The 9924-nt window shown below is 52.8% G+C and overlaps 1 protein-coding gene across 1 annotated transcript; it reads right to left on the reverse strand.

Moving 5' to 3' along the window:
* Window positions 1-7822: 7822 nt before the first annotated feature.
* LOC123404535 lies at window positions 7823-8848 on the reverse strand. Its single transcript, XM_045098461.1, has 2 exons — window positions 8631-8848; window positions 7823-8518 (listed from the first exon to the last, which is right to left on the reverse strand). Exons 1-2 carry the CDS (start codon window positions 8823-8825, stop codon window positions 7967-7969), a joined length of 747 nt encoding a protein of 248 aa, XP_044954396.1. The 5' UTR covers window positions 8826-8848; the 3' UTR covers window positions 7823-7966.
* Between the last annotated feature and the right edge of the window lie 1076 nt (window positions 8849-9924).

The raw sequence follows: 9924 nt of genomic DNA on the forward strand, positions 1-9924 counted from the left end.
GAAGGACAGTTAATCCTGGAAGAAATTCACTCGGGAACCTGCGGTCATCACGCCTCTTCAAGAGCAATCGTCGCCAAAGCATTCAGAGCTGGCTTCTTCTGGCTGCAGGCGAACGAAATGGCTAAAGATCTGGTCGACCGATGTGAAGGCTGTCAGTTCTATTCCAACAAGTCCCACAAGCCAACATCTGCGTTGAAGACAATCCCTCTTGTTTGGCCGTTTCCAGTATGGGGATTAGATACAGTCGGTCCATTCAGGACAGGCCAAGGGGGATACACACATCTGTTGGTGGCAGTCGACAAGTTCACAAAATGGATTGATGCCAAGCCCATCAAGAAGCTCGACGCCCTAACGGCCATCAAGTTTGTCAGGGACATCATCTCCAGATTCGGAGTACCTCACAGCATAATCACGGACAACGGGACAAACTTTGACTCGGACAGATTCAAAGGTTTCTGTGCAAGCCAAGGTATCCGAGTGGATTTTGCATCTGTGGTGCATCCTCAAACAAACGGACAAGCGGAGCGGGCGAATGGACTTATTCTACAAGGATTGAAGCCCCGGCTCCTGCGAGAGGTGGGACATGCCGCTGGCACATGGGTCACCGAGCTACCTTCAGTGCTTTGGGGTCTCCGCACAACCCCGAATAGATCTACAGGGCGATCCCCGTTCTTCCTCGTTTACGGAGCAGAAGCGGTCCTTCCGAGTGACTTGCTTCACAATGCTCCACGAGTCGAACTCTTCTCCGAAGCTGAAGCAGAACAAGCAAGGCAAGACGGAGTGGACCTTCTAGAGGAGGAACGCGAGATGGCACTGACTCGCTCAACCATTTATCAGCAAGATCTGCGGCGCTTTCACGCGCGACACGTCAGGAGTCGTACATTCCAAGTAGGCAACCGGGTGCTCCGAGTGGATAAGCAAAGACCTCACAAGTTGGCTGCCGCCTGGGAAGGACCCTTCATCATCTCCAAGGTGCTGAACAACGGAGCATACAGACTCTACAACATCGACAGGGAAACAGACGAGCCGCGAGCATGGAACGGAGATCTCCTGAAGCGCTTCTACACGTGACCGTCGACTGAAGCAATGTAAAGAACAAGTATTGGTGAAATAATACAAAGCAGATCGAGTTTTTGCAGATTCAAAATTCTTCCGCGGTCGCAGGCACCGGTCTAAAAAAAAACTTAGCTACGATCAAGAATCGCCTAAGTACTAACTTTCTTCGAGTGTGCACTTCACGTCGCACTCGGGGACTTAGCTGCGATCAAGAATCGCCTAAGTACTAACTTTCTCCGAGTGTGCACTAAACGTCGCACTCGGGGACTTAGCTGCGATTAAGAATCGCCTAAGTATTGACTTTCTCCGAGTGTGCACTAAACGTCGCACTCGGGGACTTAGCTGCGATCAAGAATCGCCTAAGTACTAAATATCTCCGAGTGTGCACTTCACGTCGCACTCGGGGACTTAGCTGCGATCAAGAATCGCCTAAGTACAAACTATCTCCGAGTGTGCACTTCACGTCGCACTCGGGGACTTAGCTGCGATCAAGAATCACCTAAGTACAAACTATCTCCGAGTGTGCACTTCACGTCGCACTCGAGGACTTAGCTGCGATCAAGAATCACCTAAGTACTAACTTTCTCCGAGTGTGCACTTCACGTCGCACTTGGAGACTTAGTTGCGATCAAGAATCGCCTAAGTACAAATTTTCTCCACGCGTGCACTAACTGTCGCAATCGAGGACTTAACTGCGATTAAGAATCGATTAAAAAGAAAGCTTCCTTCGAGTGTATCTCACAGATCCACTCGGAGGTTTAGCAGACCCTCATTGAGGCTCATGTGGATGTCAAGACCACTGACAATTGCATGAGTAACAACTCACTCCGAGTACGACCTCACAGTCACACTCGAAAACTTAGCCGCGATCCCGAATCGCCTAAGTATTCTATTGCCTTCGAGTGTATCCTACAGATCCACTCGGAGACTCAACAGACCCTCAGTGAGGCTCATGCAGATGTCAAGACAACTGACAATTACATGAGTAGCAGAACCTCATTGAGGCTCATGTAGATGTCAGGACCACTGACAATTACATGAGTAACAACTCGCTCCGAGTACGACCTCACAGTCACACTCGAAAACTTAGCCGTGATCCCGAATCGCCTAAGTATTCTATTGCCTTCGAGTGTATCCTACAGATCCACTCAGAGACTCAGCAGACCCTCAGTGAGGCTCATGCAGATGTCAAGACAATTGACAATTACATGAGTAGCAGAACCTCATTGAGGCTCATGTAGATGTCAAGACCACTGACAATTACATGAGTAACAACTCGCTCCGAGTACGACCTCACAGTCGCACTCGAAGACTTAGCCGCGATCCCGAATCGCCTAAGTACTCTATTGCCTTCGAGTGTATCCTACAGATCCACTCGGACACTCAGCAGACCCTCAGTGAGGCTCATGCAGATGTCAAGACAACTGACAATTACATGCTCCGCATGTTTGCCATTGGCTTCACCAAGAAACGCCAAACAAACACCACGAGCCAAAATCGTATCAACAACTCTTTGGCAAAAGAAGAGAAAAAGATTCGATTCAAATTCAATGTTCACCTAAGGATAGTTGGCTCGGTGTAGATCAAGCTTATCCACACCGAACCAAGAATGTGGCGGCCAACAGCAGTGGCCAAAGTTTCTTACAACCAACACTCGGCATACCGAGGTAAAAGTTTTCTCAAACATCGTCAGGACTGGCGCTGGGACTGGCAGGCTCTACGAACATGTCGAGGTCGATCCCGTCGACGATGCGGGTGGCGCTCTCAAGGAAGGTCTCCATGAAGTCTTCGAATCGAAGCATTTTCGTGTTGGCGACCTGCAACGCCTTCAGCTTCTCTTCGCGCGCCTCCTTGCAATGCACTCGGACCAAAGACAGAGCGACGTCCGCACCACAGCGAGCCGCAGACTTCTTCCATGACTGCACTCGGTTCGGGACCTCCTCCAGCCGAGTCATCAAGCCTTCCATCTCGTGCCGAGACTCGTCTTGAGGCCAAAGCTCCTTGTCGATTCGGCCGACGACTTCTCTCAGTCGACCGATGAAAGGTCCAACTTTGCCCAGACGAATGTGCGCTCGGAGCAGGTCTCGATTGGCGTCCTCGCCGAGTGGAATGTTCTCAAGAATCGACCGCTCAACGTCAGCTGCTTCAACCTCAGCGTCCATGCAAACATCTGCAAAGACAGGACGAGCAACCACTAAGCGCTGAATGAAATGCACAGTCCACAAGCACTCGGAAAAACAGAACTTACAACCCAGAAGCGCTATCATCTTCTGGGCCCAGTCACTCACGTAATTTTCCTGTGCTATGCACCGCCTGTTCAACATTTTCATCTGCCCCATCAGCTCCGTCCTTTGTTTCCCCATTTTCTCCACTTCAGCAGTCAATGCCTTGTTTGCCTCATGGGCCTGCTCCAAGGACTTTTGTCGTTCCGCAAGAACATCCTTCATATCAGCCATTGCAACCATCGCTGCATCCAGTTCCCCAGTGAACTGAACCTTTTCAGCCCTCAGAGTCTCGTACGCTGTTCCCATCTCGCAAGTTTTCTGCAAGTCAGTGCCAAGAGACGGTCAGACAAATTCAACAAGGACAACAATAAAAATTCTAAGTTCTTCAGACCCCTGCCGACACAAGCAGTCGACAGCGGTCTCGGGGACTACACCCAGTGGGTTCACTAAGAGTGACCCCACTGGCATGAAACTCAAACAGGTCCGCCCTATTGAGCTACATGACGACAAATAAGCCTATGAGGCTACTACTACCCGACCTGAGTAAAATTACTCTCGGGGACTCATCCAGTAGGTGCACTCCGAGTGCCCCAACTGTTAACATTCGAACAGATTAATTTTTGATCTGGTCAAGTTAAAGAAAATGTGTATAAAGACAACTGCCGGTGCAAGCACTCGACAGAAGTCTCGGGGACTACACCCACTGGGTTCACTACGAGTGAACCCATTGCAAAAATCATACGCTATCCGAGCACACCCAGTGGGTTACAAGAGGAAAGTAAATACTTACTAGCCCACTTACTCGGATATCGTCTCGCAGTCCCAAGCTTCGCTTGTACAAGGACGTGATGGAGTCGTACGCCTTCTTGGCCTCTCCAGCCATCAGCTCCGCCTGCACCATGGCCCCCTTGGCAGCTTCCACCTGATCTTCTGGGAGGCATTGGACGTTGTACTCGACAGTCGACGGGCCCGGCATCGTAGGAGGCGCTTGGGGCATCCCAAGGCCTGCTCCAGTCGGTTCAGCAGCAACCAGCGCCGTTTCAGTCGACGGCATTGCCTCAGTCGGCGGCGCGTCCATGGCGAGAGTAGTAACCGGCGGAACAGCCTCAAGGACAGGCACCGCAGCTTGCTCAGACCTCCCCTGGTCGCCCTCCTCCACATAAATCACCCCTGAGGGAAACTCGACCGAACGGCGTGAGATCACAGAAAAAAAGGCAAGACCAAAGACACAATTCGTGATGCAATAATGTAAACTCTCGGAATCGCTACGACGCACCTGGCTGGGATGTGACAATGTTGTCCATGTCCATGGGATCATCCCCCTGGCGTGCCGGAGAGGTGGCAGAGGTGGCAACTCTATCAAGTGAAATTCATTCAACCAATAAGCAGGAGTTCAATCAAATACCGGAAGAAGTTAGAAGAACAATGCACTTACGTTGAGGTGACGGGAACTGTGACCCTCATCCGCGGCAAAGCCTTCTGAGGTTTAGATCAACTCGGTTTGGTCACCTTGGAGGGCTGACCCGCAGGCTCAGCGGCAGCGTCCCTGGTCCTCTTGGTGCTCCGAGCACTCGGAACCACGGGAACGGTTGGCGGGGCGCTCAGAACCACAGGAGGGGCTGGCGGGGCACTCGAGGATGCTGGAGGGCCGAAGGAGCCGCGGGTTCATGTCGTCGTTTGGTTCGAAGCTCTGGCGGCAAGGGTGGCGAGTTCTTATCTTCATCTTCCTCCTCCTCTTCTTCGGACTCCTCCTCCGTCTCCCCACTGTCGGAGACGTACTCGACACTCTCCACGCTGCCCTCCTGGCTGCCTTCCTCCTCCTCGGCCGAATTCCCGTTCGAGACAGGAGAGAACCAGTTGGTCCACGTCTGCACAAGATACAGTCGACGACATCAGACGTCAGACAGTGATTCAAGAAAGCGATAAACCTAAGACAGTTGTGTGCACTCGACAAGTTGTACTCACTTCGTTCGGAGGAGGGTTGTCCGCGCGGAAGGCCTTCACTCGCCGGGCCCCTCTGGGGTTTTCGCAGGCGCCTGTGATGTTCAGCACCCACGACGCCACCGTCTCCCCGGTCACGCACTCGACGTTGGTCCGAGTGGAGTCCTCAGGCCCCGCGTAGTGCCACATGGCGTGGTGTCGAGCCTGCAGAGGCTGGATGCGCCGGCCCAGGAAAACCTCCAGCAAATCTATGTCGGTGACTCCCCTTCGGACGACATCTACGAGTGCGTCGACCAGAGGCTGGATATGGATCTTCTCCGCCTTCGTGAGCGCGAGTTTCTTAGGCGGAGCCGGTCGATCTAAGCTAAAAGGAGGCAATCCTGTCGTGGCATTCGGACAAGCAACATCCTGGCAGTAGAACCATGTCGACTGCCAGTTCCTAACAGATTCACTCAGCTAAAGAGCGGGATAACTACTTTTACTCTTCTTTTGGAAGCCTAAGCCTCCGCAGAGCTGGAGAATGTGAGTTTTATCATCCGACTAGTTAAGTCGTTTGATGGTTTGGGATCTAGAAGAGAAGATGTGTTTGAAAAGCCCCCAATGGGGAGGACAGCCAATGAAACACTCGCACAAAACTACGAAGGCAGAAAGATGAGCTACGGCATTTGGGGGAAAATGGTGGAGCTGTGCCCCGAAGTGGTTCATTATGCCTTTGAAGAAGGGATGTGGGGGCAGAGAGAAACCTCGGTGCACGTGGTTGAGCAGCAGGACACGCTCCCCCTCCCGGGGCGCCGGCTCGGTCTCGTCCTCCGCCGGCAACCTCCACGACTTGTGCGAAATCATCCCGTGTTCCACCAACTCCAGCAGGTTCTCCTCCGTCACCGTGGAGGGGAGGAAATCCCCCTGGATCCACCCCGCCGGTAGCGTTCGCTGCCTCCGCTGAGCAGGAGCCGCCGCCTTCCCCTTCTTCTTCCGCGCCTCTAGCTTGCTAGGCTGCCCCTTTGTCATGGCGGAGGCTGCGGATTCGCGAGGGAGAAGGAGAGGGAAGGAGCTTGGGGTGCGCAGAGGGTGGCGAGGGAAGCGGAGCGAAGGCAAGTTATCCGGCGAGTGTAACGAAAAAACCCTCGCCGCTGAGGTTTAAATAAGGTTCTGACTGGGTCACTGGCAAGTGGCCCCGAAATCTTATCCCCCGACCGGTCGCGGCGATATCAGTGAAGAAGATGAAGGCGCGGGAATCGAGGCGTCAGGTACTACTCGAGCGCGATATCGTCATCCCCGCTGAGCGCGCGGCAACCAAAATTTGAGGATCCCGGAAAATCCGCCGCTGTCAGTTGACTGGTCACGTCAGAAGATACCACGGAAGCACTCGGTTCCCGACAGTTCGCTTCACAAATACTTCCACTCGGATCGTTGGACAAAGAAGACAAAATGGATCGAGGCAAGCAACGCCAAAGTCGCATCCGTATCAGTCGGATCCATACTTCAAACATCGCTTCGTCGTTCCAACCCCAATCCATTCGGGGACTAATGATGGGGTTATAGTCCTAGGTTAGGGTCATAGGCCTGCCCTATAAGTCCTACCCAAGGGCTACCCTTCATAAGGGATAAGACCCTTAGTCAGTTCCGACTGTCTTATGGACTTCCCATCATCCAGTCGGTAACAAATCCTCCACCATCCAGTCGGAGATGAGCATTCGGAGTGTAACAAACTAACCGACTGGATTCCACTCTGCATCGTAACCCCCCTGAGGGAAACGGTCATACGTTTCCATGTGCCTTTATTAGCATTTAAGACATACTTACCTGTAACGTAGGCATTTATTCGCCACTACTCCACCCATGTGCACCGAACCATTGTGGAGGGTAGTGCACTCTATATAAGCCGCCCTCCCCCACTGGTGCAGGGGTTAGCAATTCACTGTAATCCATATTCCAGTCGACAACAAGCTCCCAGAGCACTGAGACGTAGGGCTATTACCTCCACCGTAGAGGGGCCTGAACTCATACAACCTCGCCGTAGCTAAGGCTCTGCCCATCCTTTCGTACCCTACACATCTACTGTCAGACTTATACCCACGACAGTTGGCGCCCACCGTGGGGAAGGCGTCTAAGCGACTTCCGGCGAGTTTGCGACTACATCTTTTCGTCATGTCATCCGGTGGAGATTCGAGCATGGGTCACGAGATCCTCTTTGGCGCTCTCTCCTTCATCATCGATGATTCGGCATGGCTTGGGGACGCCCCTCTCTACGTCGAGGCGCTTCCCCGTCGCGGAGCTACGCACTTCTGTGCCGGCGCCCGCGGCATTCTTCTTCTCCAGCCGTCGGCTCCGGTGTCGACCTACACCGCCGTCACGCGCCGCAACAAGCGGTCCCGCCGTCCGCGGCTCCAGCGTTGGTTGCAACACGCCCAGACACGCCAGAACACGTCTTGACAAGTGACATTAGATAATTGTTCCAAACATCTGGAGTACTCAACCATTTACCCACAAATTAGACAACTTCGACACAATGAAATTCCTTTCCACTAAATTTGCAAAAAGACATACAATTGTGATTTCTTTACATACTCAATGCGCAAATTATGAAGCGACAACACCGATATTTTCATAGAAACAACTACAGAATGTTAAATTACAGTGGGAACTCTTTTGACAATACTGACTCAATTCGGTTGCGGCAAGCTGGGAGCCCATGAAACTACAGAATGTTAAATTACAGTGGAATTTTTTTTGACAATACTGACTCAATTCGGTTGCGGCAAGCTGGGAGCCCGTGAGACATGAGGACTTGCTCGACCTACAAACCTTGCGACTAACGGACGGTCTCCTCGCCGGCGCATAGCTGGGTCATGCCGCCCGCCGCATAAACCAGAAACCCACACGGCCGCGGCCGTCAATCCGACAGCGGACAACCGGAGGAGCCGCCGGACCGGGCCTTCATCGTTGAGGTAGATGGTAGTGTTACCGGCCATGAGTTGTGCTTCGACGCACGCATGGCCCCAACCGCCGCGGACGTAGACGAGTTCTTGGTTGGCGGTGCGCCCCTCGTCTTCCCGAGGAGCGGTGCCCGTTCGCCGGCGGGAGGAAGGCCCCGTATGGCTGCGTGGCACACGGACATGATGTCCGGCGTCCGTGCGTGCGTGCTCGCTGGTGGACGGCCAGGCCTCGCGTCCCTGCGCGTCGGTGAAGTATGCGGGGCGGTTGCGGCCGTAGCGCGCGCGGAAGGTAAACGTGCCCGGCCGGTCCGCCACGAAGTTGTACGTCAAGGTGTGGCACTCCGCTGCCGGCGTGCCGGCCTGCTCCCCGCATGAACCACAACAGGAGCTAATCAATCGATCGGTGGACAAAATTAACATCTAGTATAGCATCGCTCATGACAGAAGAGAAGATTGGGATTCGTGAACTTACGTCGCCGGTGCCGTGCCATTGGATGGCGACGCTCCTGGTGAGGAGGGGGTTGTCGACGGCGACGGTGATGAGGACTGTGTCACCCCGTACAGCGTGGAAGGTTGCGGCGGCAGCTTGGCCGTTGATGGTTGACGGACGGTGCAGGGACTCTACGTTCTTCGCTATCAGCAGTTGCCGCAGTTCATGGTCAGCCATTTTTGAAGGTCGAGGCTGCCCCACCCCCTCTCTCTGTGACGATGCATGGGATACTATATGTGTTCTGGTTTGGTACCGAGGAAGCAGAGCATTTGTTTCCGGAGTATTACAATACTCCAGTCTAGTCCAGTCCAATCATCACATTCACAGGAAATAATCCAACGTGCAGTCAACTACTAGTGTATGTTCTCGTTAATTAATCATCAATAACTAGATGGAGGTGCTAGGCACGTACGAGCCGCCAACCAACGTGCTCATATCATATATAGTATGCAAAAAACAGTGGTGCAGGCCGTGGCGGCGGGGCAGGCGTCGCTCCTCTGGAGTCGATGAAGGGAGCGGATCCGAGCTTCCGTCGGGGGAGCCATGGGTGGCAAGCGCGAAATATGGGAACATGTTTAGATTCGTGATTTTCTTTGTAAATTGGAAAAAATCAAAACTATTTTCTGATTTCATGAATATCATTCAAGATTTTCTTTGTTTTAAATCCAGTATTTTTTGAAAATTCGAAAGATTCTATTAATTTCTGAGATTACAAAAAGTTAAATATTCTGTCGAATTGATGAATTTCCTGGACATTTTTAAAGAAAGAAGAAAACTATATAAATGAAATGAAAAATAAAAGAAATAACGGAGACAAAACTAGGGCTCCCCGTCCAGCAATGGGCCATGCGAAATTAGTACCGCCCGAGCCGTGGAATAAGAGCTCCTACACCAGTTTTCCATTCTGATCGTGACCCTCCACGAATACCGATTTAACGCGCTCCCCGTCATCCAACCGTCTCCGCCTCCAACAAATCGGACCGGCAGCTCCGCCACCGGCGACATCCGCAAGTCCCAACAGCGCCCACGTTGCATTGCAGCTCCGCCGCCGGCAGGCATCACAACACACGTTGCATTACAGCTTTGATCGCTGCCAAGATTCTCTGGTCGCAGCACCCCCTATCGCAATGCAGCTCCGCCACCGGCGGGCATCACAACACATGTTGCATTACAGCTTTGATCGCTGCCGAGATTCTCCGGTCGCAGCACCCCCTATCGCAATGCAGCTCCGCCGTCGGCGGGCATCACAACACAGCGTTGCGTTACGACTTTGATC

The sequence above is a fragment of the Hordeum vulgare genome, chromosome 1H (assembly GCF_904849725.1).
Source record: "Hordeum vulgare subsp. vulgare chromosome 1H, MorexV3_pseudomolecules_assembly, whole genome shotgun sequence".
In the NCBI taxonomy this organism is placed as follows: Eukaryota; Viridiplantae; Streptophyta; class Magnoliopsida; order Poales; family Poaceae; genus Hordeum; species Hordeum vulgare.

Bases quoted from the DNA above. Each gene is read 5' to 3' on its own strand.
- LOC123404535 (XM_045098461.1), bottom strand. From the start codon at position 8,825: ATGGCTGACCATGAACTGCGGCAACTGCTGATAGCGAAGAACGTAGAG. The intron at 8,519-8,630 runs GTAAGTTCACGA...TGCGGGGAGCAG, and splicing joins AATGGCACGGCACCGGCGAC to GCCGGCACGCCGGCAGCGGA.